The sequence below is a fragment of the Danaus plexippus genome, chromosome 27, assembly GCF_018135715.1.
Source record: "Danaus plexippus chromosome 27, MEX_DaPlex, whole genome shotgun sequence".
Lineage (NCBI taxonomy): Eukaryota > Metazoa > Arthropoda > Insecta > Lepidoptera > Nymphalidae > Danaus > Danaus plexippus.
In genome coordinates, this window is record NC_083555.1 from 1,885,691 (window position 1) to 1,899,725 (window position 14,035).

The following is a 14,035-nucleotide window of genomic DNA, read 5'->3' on the forward strand; positions in this document are numbered from 1 at the left end:
CACAGAAATTATAAATCGGTGTTAAATTACGTATAATATTTTTTATTTCGTCCCGAAAATTGTGTATTTGTTAAAAAGGAAAATATATCTTCATATAGGTACTTTTGTCAAACAAGGAAGTCCTGTCTTAAAATCATTAAAACATATATGTGAAATAACTTGTAAGCCAATTTCGCTTAGCATTAAAATGGGTAAATTTCTACATATGTGCGATCAACATTTGGTTAACACTAAACCCATATTCGAACCTACTTTTTAGTAATTAAAAACAATGTTTTATGTTAAGCAATTCAGTCTAATTGTTTATAATCTGTGATCACTAAACTATGAATCGGGCAACGGAGATGCAGCCTCTCATTTTCAAACTGTTGTCACTCACATTCAAAATATAAATATGTTGGTCACAAACTATAGTTAAGACAAATAATAGGCAATATAGATCATTAACATGTCTCATTTAAAATAATAATTAAATAAATAATGCCTTTAATCCTCGATAAGCTCCTTCGTGTTTTCTCCACACAATCAATCAATATTATAATTTGTCAATCAAGTAAAAACGTTGACATTGGCAAAATATTCCAGTGTGAATGAAGCCATAGCATAAAAAAAATTTTGATCGTACGAGTTTCGGTAAATCTGTAACTTCTGTACACTATTGACTTTGGGTAAATCACACAGATTCGTGAAATATATATACATATATTCAAATATTTTAATGCGATGCGTAAGCTGACCCACGCTTAGTTAATTTCTATTTACAAACTGTTATTGAACGACAATATTCATTTAGTGTTTAAAATAGTTTCTAAATATGAAGTTTTTTGTGAATGCCTCCCTAAAAAGGTTTAAAAATTGTTTTGGTTTTTTGTAGCGATACGCTCAGATAAATTTAGTTATGAATTTTTTTTTATATAAAAATACGACTGAGTCTTTAGTTCAGATTTCGAAAATTTAAATCGACGCTATAAAATATGTAAAAAAGAAAATTAAATAACATGTTTAGTACATTAAGACTGGAAGACGAAAAGTGTGTTTTTTGAAAAACTAAATTTTACTTCTACTGCTAGGACAAATTTTTTTGTATATGTAATAATTGTTCAATATATGTAATATCATATCATCTTATCAAGTTTAATATATGTAATAATTGGGTATTATTATCACATTATAAGTCCAAACTTTATATGTTATATAACAATTTAGTTAGTATAATTGATTAAGAAACATATCCAGTTAAGTTTAGGTTTTGAAATAAATTGATATATAAATATACCATTTTCCTTATCTTTATTATGTTCTTAATTAGTAACATTGATAGATAGTATATTTTCATTTTACATTAAAATAACACAGCACATTTCACACTAATTTTCTGTTTTTCATAAAAAAGAAGAAATTTCAATACTATGTATGTCCAAAACTACAAATGGTATCCAATGCGCTAATGATATAAAAATTTGTCAAATAATGGGATATATTGTAGAAAAAAAGGTCAAAAGGTATTGTTTTAATAATTTAATTTTGGAGTTAAAAAGAATCTTCATTGATTATGATAATGTGGATAACAAATATTTATAAATATACACTTAAATATGTATTTAAAAATCTTTTAACTATATGTAACAAAAGCTAACAAAATGATTATGACAAACTAAAAACAATTTAAATATTTTCTATAAACTATTTAATAAATAACAACATAAATAATAAAACAGAATAATGTCAACATTTTTGAACGGACCATCCACAGTCAATAATATAATCTGTCCCGGTGACACTCCTCGCTTTATTACTCGCCAAGAATTCTGCAAGCTCGGCTACTTCATCCTCAGTTACTAAGTGTTTCAATGGGGCATCCTTAGCCCAGGTGTCCCAATTTTCATCATTTTCTTGCTTTGTCTCAAATTCTCCCAATACCATGTTGCTTCTAACTGGTCCAGGTGAAATACAATTCACTCTAACTCCTTTATCTGCTAGTTCCAAGGCCGCACATCTGGTAAAATGGACCAAACCAGCTTTCGACACACTATACGGTAAGGCTTCCTTTATTACAGTACTCGCGAACAAACTCGCAATATTAATAACATTTCCTTTGTTCTCTATTAGAGAATCAGCAGCATAATGAGTAAAAGCTATAGCTGCTTTTAAATTAACAGCAATAATTTTTTCCATTATAGTCATCAAATTTGGACTGAAAATACCAACTCTGCTACCGATTTCAGCACAATTCATTAGAACGTTTATTTTCCCATAATGTCTTACCGTATCATTGACAGCATTTTTTATGTCATCTCTGACGGTAATGTCGGTAAAGACTTTGAAAACTTTCATTTTACTTATATTTTCACATTCTTGCGCAACGTTACTAATATTTTCGGAATTTATATCGATGAGTGACAATTTTGCGGATAATTTCGAAAAGTGTAAAGCAATTCCTCTGCCGATTCCCGATCCAGCTCCAGTTATTAACACAACTTTATCGGCGAAACTCATTTTTGGTAACCAGAATATGTTTTTTGTATTGACGAAGCGAATCAAATCTGATCAACGTTTACGCACTTGTTGAGTACCCACAATATATGATTATAAACCGTGAATATCGTTTGTCAGTTTTGACCTTGACGATTTTAAGGTATAAATATGTCATGGATACAAGTTTTATAATATAAGAACATACAGATATGAAGGCCTACCAGGGAATGGTTAAGTGTTAAGAGTGAAGACATTAACTTAGTAATACAATAAGCTTTTTTCTATTTTAACTATAGAGATACAGAAAAAGTAATTGCCCATTGTTTTTTTTACGACGTTTTTGTCATGTTTTTTGTAATTTCTTTTGAACAGTTCTTTTTTTTATACAGATGGAGATAAAAAAATGTTAATTAATTATTTATGATAAACCGGGTGTGAGCCGACATTTTTATATTGGTATATTAATATAATTCTTACGATTGACTTATTTTAGGTCTTAGGAAATTAAACCGATTTTTGAAAAAAAAAAACTGATATTTTTATCTACTAAAATTGCATTTTATATAATTGAAATGCTTTCTTTGAAAACCAAGACTGCGCTTAATATTAATAAATGATGATTTATTATTTGTCACATTTTTAAGTTACTCAAATTGATTTATTGCATAATTATTAGAAACAAATTCTTCTTAAATTATTTATCTACAGTATCATTGATACTTTCTCCTAATTATTTAAAACATACAAAAATAACATTTAAAATTATTATGTATTCGTATTTGTCAATAACACAGAAATTATAAATCGGTGTTAAATTACGTATAATATTTTTTATTTCGTCCCGAAAATTGTGTATTTGTTAAAAAGGAAAATATATCTTCATATAGGTACTTTTGTCAAACAAGGAAGTCCTGTCTTAAAATCATTAAAACATATATGTGAAATAACTTGTAAGCCAATTTCGCTTAGCATTAAAATGGGTAAATTTCTACATATGTGCGATCAACATTTGGTTAACACTAAACCCATATTCGAACCTACTTTTTAGTAATTAAAAACAACGTTTTATGTTAAGCAATTCAGTCTAATTGTTTTTAATCTGTGATCACTAAACTATGAATCGGGCAACGGAGATGCAGCCTCTCATTTTCAAACTGTTGTCACTCACATTCAAAATATAAATATGTTGGTCACAAACTATAGTTAAGACAAATAATAGGCAATATAGATCATTAACATGTCTCATTTAAAATAATAATTAAATAAATAATGCCTTTAATCCTCGATAAGCTCCTTCGTGTTTTCTCCACACAATCAATCAATATTATAATTTGTCAATCAAGTGAAAACGTTGACATTGGCAAAATATTCCAGTGTGAATGAAGCCATAGCATAAAAAAAATTTTGATCGTACGAGTTTCGGTAAATCTGTAACTTCTGTACACTATTGACTTTGGGTAAATCACACAGATTCGTGAAATATATATACATATATTCAAATATTTTAATGCGATGCGTAAGCTGACCCACGCTTAGTTAATTTCTATTTACAAACTGTTATTGAACGACAATATTCATTTAGTGTTTAAAATAGTTTCTAAATATGAAGTTTTTTGTGAATGCCTCCCTAAAAAGGTTTAAAAATTGTTTTGGTTTTTTGTAGCGATACGCTCAGATAAATTTAGTTATGAATTTTTTTTTATATAAAAATACGACTGAGTCTTTAGTTCAGATTTCGAAAATTTAAATCGACGCTATAAAATATGTAAAAAAGAAAATTAAATAACATGTTTAGTACATTAAGACTGGAAGACGAAAAGTGTGTTTTTTGAAAAACTAAATTTTACTTCTACTGCTAGGACAAATTTTTTTGTATATGTAATAATTGTTCAATATATGTAATATCATATCATCTTATCAAGTTTAATATATGTAATAATTGGGTATTATTATCACATTATAAGTCCAAACTTTATATGTTATATAACAATTTAGTTAGTATAATTGATTAAGAAACATATCCAGTTAAGTTTAGGTTTTGAAATAAATTGATATATAAATATACCATTTTCCTTATCTTTATTATGTTCTTAATTAGTAACATTGATAGATAGTATATTTTCATTTTACATTAAAATAACACAGCACATTTCACACTAATTTTCTGTTTTTCATAAAAAAGAAGAAATTTCAATACTATGTATGTCCAAAACTACAAATGGTATCCAATGCGCTAATGATATAAAAATTTGTCAAATAATGGGATATATTGTAGAAAAAAAGGTCAAAAGGTATTGTTTTAATAATTTAATTTTGGAGTTAAAAAGAATCTTCATTGATTATGATAATGTGGATAACAAATATTTATAAATATACACTTAAATATGTATTTAAAAATCTTTTAACTATATGTAACAAAAGCTAACAAAATGATTATGACAAACTAAAAACAATTTAAATATTTTCTATAAACTATTTAATAAATAACAACATAAATAATAAAACAGAATAATGTCAACATTTTTGAACGGACCATCCACAGTCAATAATATAATCTGTCCCGGTGACACTCCTCGCTTTATTACTCGCCAAGAATTCTGCAAGCTCGGCTACTTCATCCTCAGTTACTAAGTGTTTCAATGGGGCATCCTTAGCCCAGGTGTCCCAATTTTCATCATTTTCTTGCTTTGTCTCAAATTCTCCCAATACCATGTTGCTTCTAACTGGTCCAGGTGAAATACAATTCACTCTAACTCCTTTATCTGCTAGTTCCAAGGCCGCACATCTGGTAAAATGGACCAAACCAGCTTTCGACACACTATACGGTAAGGCTTCCTTTATTACAGTACTCGCGAACAAACTCGCAATATTAATAACATTTCCTTTGTTCTCTATTAGAGAATCAGCAGCATAATGAGTAAAAGCTATAGCTGCTTTTAAATTAACAGCAATAATTTTTTCCATTATAGTCATCAAATTTGGACTGAAAATACCAACTCTGCTACCGATTTCAGCACAATTCATTAGAACGTTTATTTTCCCATAATGTCTTACCGTATCATTGACAGCATTTTTTATGTCATCTCTGACGGTAATGTCGGTAAAGACTTTGAAAACTTTCATTTTACTTATATTTTCACATTCTTGCGCAACGTTACTAATATTTTCGGAATTTATATCGATGAGTGACAATTTTGCGGATAATTTCGAAAAGTGTAAAGCAATTCCTCTGCCGATTCCCGATCCAGCTCCAGTTATTAACACAACTTTATCGGCGAAACTCATTTTTGGTAACCAGAATATGTTTTTTGTATTGACGAAGCGAATCAAATCTGATCAACGTTTACGCACTTGTTGAGTACCCACAATATATGATTATAAACCGTGAATATCGTTTGTCAGTTTTGACCTTGACGATTTTAAGGTATAAATATGTCATGGATACAAGTTTTATAATATAAGAACATACAGATATGAAGGCCTACCAGGGAATGGTTAAGTGTTAAGAGTGAAGACATTAACTTAGTAATACAATAAGCTTTTTTCTATTTTAACTATAGAGATACAGAAAAAGTAATTGCCCATTGTTTTTTTTACGACGTTTTTGTCATGTTTTTTGTAATTTCTTTTGAACAGTTCTTTTTTTTATACAGATGGAGATAAAAAAATGTTAATTAATTATTTATGATAAACCGGGTGTGAGCCGACATTTTTATATTGGTATATTAATATAATTCTTACGATTGACTTATTTTAGGTCTTAGGAAATTAAACCGATTTTTGAAAAAAAAAAAACTGATATTTTTATCTACTAAAATTGCATTTTATATAATTGAAATGCTTTCTTTGAAAACCAAGACTGCGCTTAATATTAATAAATGATGATTTATTATTTGTCACATTTTTAAGTTACTCAAATTGATTTATTGCATAATTATTAGAAACAAATTCTTCTTAAATTATTTATCTACAGTATCATTGATACTTTCTCCTAATTATTTAAAACATACAAAAATAACATTTAAAATTATTATGTATTCGTATTTGTCAATAACACAGAAATTATAAATCGGTGTTAAATTACGTATAATATTTTTTATTTCGTCCCGAAAATTGTGTATTTGTTAAAAAGGAAAATATATCTTCATATAGGTACTTTTGTCAAACAAGGAAGTCCTGTCTTAAAATCATTAAAACATATATGTGAAATAACTTGTAAGCCAATTTCGCTTAGCATTAAAATGGGTAAATTTCTACATATGTGCGATCAACATTTGGTTAACACTAAACCCATATTCGAACTTACTTTTTAGTAATTAAAAACAACGTTTTATGTTAAGCAATTCAGTCTAATTGTTTTTAATCTGTGATCACTAAACTATGAATCGGGCAACGGAGATGCAGCCTCTCATTTTCAAACTGTTGTCACTCACATTCAAAATATAAATATGTTGGTCACAAACTATAGTTAAGACAAATAATAGGCAATATAGATCATTAACATGTCTCATTTAAAATAATAATTAAATAAATAATGCCTTTAATCCTCGATAAGCTCCTTCGTGTTTTCTCCACACAATCAATCAATATTATAATTTGTCAATCAAGTGAAAACGTTGACATTGGCAAAATATTCCAGTGTGAATGAAGCCATAGCATAAAAAAAATTTTGATCGTACGAGTTTCGGTAAATCTGTAACTTCTGTACACTATTGACTTTGGGTAAATCACACAGATTCGTGAAATATATATACATATATTCAAATATTTTAATGCGATGCGTAAGCTGACCCACGCTTAGTTAATTTCTATTTACAAACTGTTATTGAACGACAATATTCATTTAGTGTTTAAAAAAGTTTCTAAATATGAAGTTTTTTGTGAATGCCTCCCTAAAAAGGTTTAAAAATTGTTTTGGTTTTTTGTAGCGATACGCTCAGATAAATTTAGCTATGAATTTTTTTATATAAAAATACGACTGAGTCTTTAGTTCAGATTTCGAAAATTTAAATCGACGCTATAAAATATGTAAAAAAGAAAATTAAATAACATGTTTAGTACATTAAGATGGGAAGACGAAAAGTGTGTTTTTTGAAAAACTAAATTTTACTTCTACTGCTAGGACAATTTTTTTTGTATATGTAATAATTGTTCAATATATGTAATATCATATCATCTTATCAAGTTTAATATATGTAATAATTGGGTATTATTATCACATTATAAGTCCAAACTTTATATGTTATATAACAATTTAGTTAGTATAATTGATTAAGAAACATATCCAGTTAAGTTTAGGTTTTGAAATAAATTGATATATAAATATACCATTTTCCTTATCTTTATTATGTTCTTAATTAGTAACATTGATAGATAGTATATTTTCATTTTACATTAAAATAACACAGCACATTTCACACTAATATTCTGTTTTTCATAAAAAAGAAGAAATTTCAATACTATGTATGTCCAAAACTACAAATGGTATCCAATGCGCTAATGATATAAAAATTTGTCAAATAATGGGATATATTGTAGAAAAAAAGGTCAAAAGGTATTGTTTTAATAATTTAATTTTGGAGTTAAAAAGAATCTTCATTGATTATGATAATGTGGATAACAAATATTTATAAATATACACTTAAATATGTATTTAAAAATCTTTTAACTATATGTAACAAAAGCTAACAAAATGATTATGACAAACTAAAAACAATTTAAATATTTTCTATAAACTATTTAATAAATAACAACATAAATAATAAAACAGAATAATGTCAACATTTTTGAACGGACCATCCACAGTCAATAATATAATCTGTCCCGGTGACACTCCTCGCTTTATTACTCGCCAAGAATTCTGCAAGCTCGGCTACTTCATCCTCAGTTACTAAGTGTTTCAATGGGGCATCCTTAGCCCAGGTGTCCCAATTTTCATCATTTTCTTGCTTTGTCTCAAATTCTCCCAATACCATGTTGCTTCTAACTGGTCCAGGTGAAATACAATTCACTCTAACTCCTTTATCTGCTAGTTCCAAGGCCGCACATCTGGTAAAATGGACCAAACCAGCTTTCGACACACTATACGGTAAGGCTTCCTTTATTACAGTACTCGCGAACAAACTCGCAATATTAATAACATTTCCTTTGTTCTCTATTAGAGAATCAGCAGCATAATGAGTAAAAGCTATAGCTGCTTTTAAATTAACAGCAATAATTTTTTCCATTATAGTCATCAAATTTGGACTGAAAATACCAACTCTGCTACCGATTTCAGCACAATTCATTAGAACGTTTATTGTCCCAAAATGTCTTACCGTATCATTGACAGCATTTTTTATGTCATCTCTGACGGTAATGTCGGTAAAGACTTTGAAAACTTTCATTTTACTTATATTTTCACACTCTTGCGCAACACTGTTTAAGTTTTCAGAATTTGAGTCTATAAGCGAAAGTTTTGCTGATAATCTAGCGAAGTGGATAGCTATACCCTTGCCAATACCCGAACCTGCACCAGTTACTAAAATTACTTTATCGGAGAAACTCATGTCGCCGCGATCTGTATAGTAGTAGCAATTGAAACACACGTTGCGTCGTACAGAGCGGGAACTAAATAATGGTAATTATAAATTGTAAGTTGTATACCTCAGCAACAATGACCTTGAAAGCTAACGATAAAATCATTATTCTAAGGTTGTCATAAATGGAAAACAAACCACAGACAAGATATTGCTTATAAGAGCTAAATATTTTAATATATTTGCCTACATTATTTAATTTTGTTAAGTATACCACCATTTTATTTATGAAATATCCTATCATTTTCATAGTAATAATTTTTTATTATAATTTATAATTAATATAGTTCTTATTCAATTTATTGCCAATATAATTAATAATATTTGTTTAATAATAACAACTTTAAAGCTAAAGTTGATTATCGTGTAAAATTTAATTGATAAGAAATAATATTTCAAATTATTCGTTTCTGTAGCGCGATAAATAAACCAGGGATATTTTACTACGATAAACACCTACTCCATCTGCATATTTAATTTTCTTTAACTTACCTATGCTGTAAATATAATAATATTTTTGAAGTTATATTAAGTCATTTCATTTTTTTTTGTGATACACGGTTTCTACAGTGTGATTTATATGAGATTTAATTTGACTTGGATTTTGTAGTAAGAATAGGCGTAGCATTTCACATTTTTGTATTACTGAGAATATATAAGACGCCACCTCTTGCTAACTTGCAACTGAAAAATTTGGCTTTAGCAAAGGTGAACCGGTTTTTATTTATGGGGTCCATAGTAATAACAAATTTTACTACGTATTCAATCTGGCACTGGCCTCAGTTTGTAAAAACCACATTGAATTTTTTTACATATATTAGACATTTTATGTGTAGGTATATGAAAATAATTGAAATAAAATAGTAATCACTCGCATAGAAATTACCCGAAAGAGCATCTACAAACAGTTGCGGCTATTTCAATGATGCCTTATATTTTTATGTTATAGTAATGTAGCAAAACTTCTGCATTTTATAAGTTTTTTTATGTTTTTCCTCATGTATTATATTATATGGAATAAAAATAAAACGTTAGGCGTAAATATACATTGTTGTATTTTATATTCTTAAAGATTTTTATACTTAAGTGTGCGCCAACCCCATGGTATCCTTCTCATTTTATATAATTACATACTTTAAATAAAACTAGTATTATTCGGATTTACTACGCGGATTTTTATTATTTAAAAACTACATAATCCCGACGTTTCGGTTACTTTGCAGCAACCGTGATCACGGGCAGACGAGGTGTGAATGTCTGTCAGTTGGTCCTTGTTATTTATCATCTACCGCCATCGATTTCTTAATTTTCTGGCGTACCGCTCTGGATGCCGGCAGAATGCGCTCACGGTGTCTTGAGGTCCTGCGGTGTGGTTACGGACATGGGATTTTATATTTTTTAGAACGGGGTCCCAGGTGTTTGAAAGATTCCAGCCATCTTCTCTATTGAAATTGGGATGTTTTTTAATTTCAATAGCCTCGCGAATTAATCTCGGTATATACTTGTCTTCCCGAGCGAGGATTTGAGGTTTATCAAACCGAATGTAGTGGCCTGGTTTGTCCATTGTGTGTTCACACACTGCTGACTTCGACGCGCGCCTGTTTTTGATGTCTGAGATGTGTTCTTTAACCCTAGTACCGATGCTCCTCTTCGTCTGTCCAATGTATGACAAGCCACAGTCACAATCGAGTTTGTATACACCCGCTTGTTGCAAAGGAATGTTACTCTTGATTGGTCTCAAGAATTGGCTCACTTTCTTATGTGGTTTGTAAATAGTTTTAATGGAAACCTTCTTCAAGATGTTGCCTATTCTGTCAGTAACTCCCTTCACATATGGTAGTATCGCAGGTTGTCGTTCAACTGTGGGTGGCTTCAGGTGCTTCTTGCGATGCTGGCGAGGCACGGGCAGGTTGTTGATAGTGAGAGCATGTTTTACATGCTGCAGCTCGGCCTCTAGGTGGTCAGCATCACAAAGATGTTGGGCTCTCTGTAACAAAGATTTGCCAACGGTAGCTAACTGGATAGGGTGGTGGTGTGAGTAACCATTGAGGTACCTGTCCGTATGTGTGGGTTTCCTATAAACAGTATGTCCCAAAGTATTGTCAGGATTCCTAACAACAAGTATATCAAGGAAAGCTAAAGAATTATTTGCCTCCAATTCTATAGTGAACTGAATCTTACTATTGATAGAATTGAGATGGTTCAGAAAAGCAGATGTTTTATTTTTATTTAATATTGTGAAGGTGTCATCTACATACCGTTTATAAATTAAAGGTCTTATAGGAGGAGAGCAAAGGGCTCGCACCTCGAAGTCCTCCATAAATATGTCAGCGACAACGGGGGAAACCGGTGAACCCATTGCAACTCCATCTACTTGTATGTAGAATTCATCCTTCCACATGAGGTAGCCAGATGTTAGGCAATGCTTTAATAGCTCTGCATATTCTATAGGCATAGTTATCCTTTAACTTACCTCTTACAATCTCAATGCAGTCAAGAACAGGTATACTAGTGAATAATGACTGTACTTCGAAACTGACCATACTGTCATTGTCGCTCAATTTTAGGTGTTTTAAATCTTTGACAAACTGGTAGGAATCTTTAACAAATGACTTTGTGTGGCCCCGGAGAGGTGATAATATTTTTGAAAGAAATTTACCCAGTTTGTAAATGGGTGAGTCAATCTGGCTTACTATTGGGCGTAATGGAACCTGTTTATGGATTTTAGGTAACCCATACAATTTTGGAGGTTTTGCACACGATGGTACGAGTGATTTGATATCTAGATTGATTGTTGATTGTTGTTGTTGATTGTTGATTGTTGTTAGGAATCCTGACAATACTTTGGGACATACTGTTTATAGGAAACCCACACATACGGACAGGTACCTCAATGGTTACTCACACCACCACCCTATCCAGTTAGCTACCGTTGGCAAATCTTTGTTACAGAGAGCCCAACATCTTTGTGATGCTGACCACCTAGAGGCCGAGCTGCAGCATGTAAAACATGCTCTCACTATCAACAACCTGCCCGTGCCTCGCCAGCATCGCAAGAAGCACCTGAAGCCACCCACAGTTGAACGACAACCTGCGATACTACCATATGTGAAGGGAGTTACTGACAGAATAGGCAACATCTTGAAGAAGGTTTCCATTAAAACTATTTACAAACCACATAAGAAAGTGAGCCAATTCTTGAGACCAATCAAGAGTAACATTCCTTTGCAACAAGCGGGTGTATACAAACTCGATTGTGACTGTGGCTTGTCATACATTGGACAGACGAAGAGGAGCATCGGTACTAGGGTTAAAGAACACATCTCAGACATCAAAAACAGGCGCGCGTCGAAGTCAGCAGTGTGTGAACACACAATGGACAAACCAGGCCACTACATTCGGTTTGATAAACCTCAAATCCTCGCTCGGGAAGACAAGTATATACCGAGATTAATTCGCGAGGCTATTGAAATTAAAAAACATCCCAATTTCAATAGAGAAGATGGCTGGAATCTTTCAAACACCTGGGACCCCGTTCTAAAAAATATAAAATCCCATGTCCGTAACCACACCGCAGGACCTCAAGACACCGTGAGCGCATTCTGCCGGCATCCAGAGCGGTACGCCAGAAAATTAAGAAATCGATGGCGGTAGATGATAAATAACAAGGACCAACTGACAGACATTCACACCTCGTCTGCCCGTGATCACGGTTGCTGCAAAGTAACCGAAACGTCGGGATTATGTAGTTTTTAAATAATAAAAATCCGCGTAGTAAATCCGAATAATACTAGTTTTATTTAAATGAATACTCGCGAAAATCTTAGATCTCATTAATTACATACTTTGTTTATGATGGCAGAACAGATGTATACAAATATTTTGTACTATTTAAGTCGTTCTAAAAAAAAGACAACATGAAAAGCACCCATCGACCCAACGACGTATCCGCAGTCGACTGTTGAAATAGAGCCCAGCTTCGCGCCTATAGAAAAAAAATCTGTTGAAAATCCAGATTCTAGCATCCCTACATTTAATTGGCGAAAAAGTTCATACTCGCTACGTAATTATTCTTAAACCCCAGCGTACAACTTTGCTGAAGTAAATATTTAAGATAACAAGCCTGGTAAGGAACTGACTCCTATAAATATATTCAAATCAGTTTCTGATTACGATAAATTGATTGATAACATTGTTGTACCTGAATCCTTACGTTATGCTGAACAAAATGGTCGGTGTTTTATAATGACAATTGAGGAAGCCAAAGCTTTTTTCAGCATGAACTATGTGATGGGCTATCATTGTTTACCAACATTTAGGAGTTATTGGTCTACAGATTCGGATAAGGGAGTTCCATACATTGCTTATGTAATGACCATAAATCACTTTTAAGACATTCCTAGAAACCTACATTTTAGCGACAATTCGAAGAAACTGAATAGAGCCAATCCCGCTCATGACAAAGCATTCAAAATACGACCTATTCTGGATCACTCCAATCGAGCGTTCCAAGGCGCCATGACCAACACAAAAACGCAGGCTTTTGATGAACACATGATAAAGAACACAATATAATGAGGCTATATGTAAAAACAAATCAGTTAATTGGGGGTTGAAAATGTGGTGCAGGGCTGACTCTACCACGGGCTATCTATTCCAATTTGACTTATATACCGGCAAGAAGCGAAGTGGCACTGAAACTGGATTGGGAGAGTCTGTTGTGTTGAAATAGTCAAAAGATTTACAGAGTAAAGGGTGTGAAATATACTTTTTTAATTCACCTTATCATCAGTACACTCGGGTAAACATGAATATTAAGGCTTGTGGAACGGTGCGTTAAAAATTAAAAATATTAAAAAAAAAAATCCTACCTATAAAAGTATGAACCGACGAGACATATTTGCAACCAGCAGCAATATCATCTATTTCGTCCAATGGATGGACAATAAAGCTGTGCTTTTGTTGACAAATTTCTTGTCACC

At 31.5% G+C, this 14,035-nt stretch overlaps 3 protein-coding genes across 3 annotated transcripts; all 3 read right to left on the reverse strand.

The window, feature by feature from the left end:
- Window positions 1–1,505: 1,505 nt before the first annotated feature.
- On the reverse strand, window positions 1,506–2,614 carry LOC133319725 (uncharacterized oxidoreductase TM_0325-like). Its single transcript, XM_061525075.1, has one exon. It carries the CDS (start codon window positions 2,494–2,496, stop codon window positions 1,726–1,728), a length of 771 nt encoding a protein of 256 aa, XP_061381059.1. The 5' UTR covers window positions 2,497–2,614; the 3' UTR covers window positions 1,506–1,725.
- Window positions 2,615–4,989: 2,375 nt separating this feature from the next.
- LOC116775779 (3-oxoacyl-[acyl-carrier-protein] reductase FabG-like) lies at window positions 4,990–5,439 on the reverse strand. Its single transcript, XM_061524972.1, has one exon. The coding sequence runs from the start codon at window positions 5,437–5,439 to the stop codon at window positions 4,990–4,992; it is 450 nt and encodes a 149-aa protein (XP_061380956.1).
- Window positions 5,440–8,032: 2,593 nt separating this feature from the next.
- On the reverse strand, window positions 8,033–9,132 carry LOC116775576 (uncharacterized oxidoreductase TM_0325-like). Its single transcript, XM_032668463.2, has one exon. It carries the CDS (start codon window positions 9,021–9,023, stop codon window positions 8,253–8,255), a length of 771 nt encoding a protein of 256 aa, XP_032524354.2. The 5' UTR covers window positions 9,024–9,132; the 3' UTR covers window positions 8,033–8,252.
- Between the last annotated feature and the right edge of the window lie 4,903 nt (window positions 9,133–14,035).

Bases quoted from the DNA above. Each gene is read 5' to 3' on its own strand.
- LOC116775576 (XM_032668463.2), bottom strand. From the start codon at position 9,023: ATGAGTTTCTCCGATAAAGTAATTTTAGTAACTGGTGCAGGTTCGGGT.
- LOC116775779 (XM_061524972.1), bottom strand. From the start codon at position 5,439: ATGGAAAAAATTATTGCTGTTAATTTAAAAGCAGCTATAGCTTTTACT.
- LOC133319725 (XM_061525075.1), bottom strand. From the start codon at position 2,496: ATGAGTTTCGCCGATAAAGTTGTGTTAATAACTGGAGCTGGATCGGGA.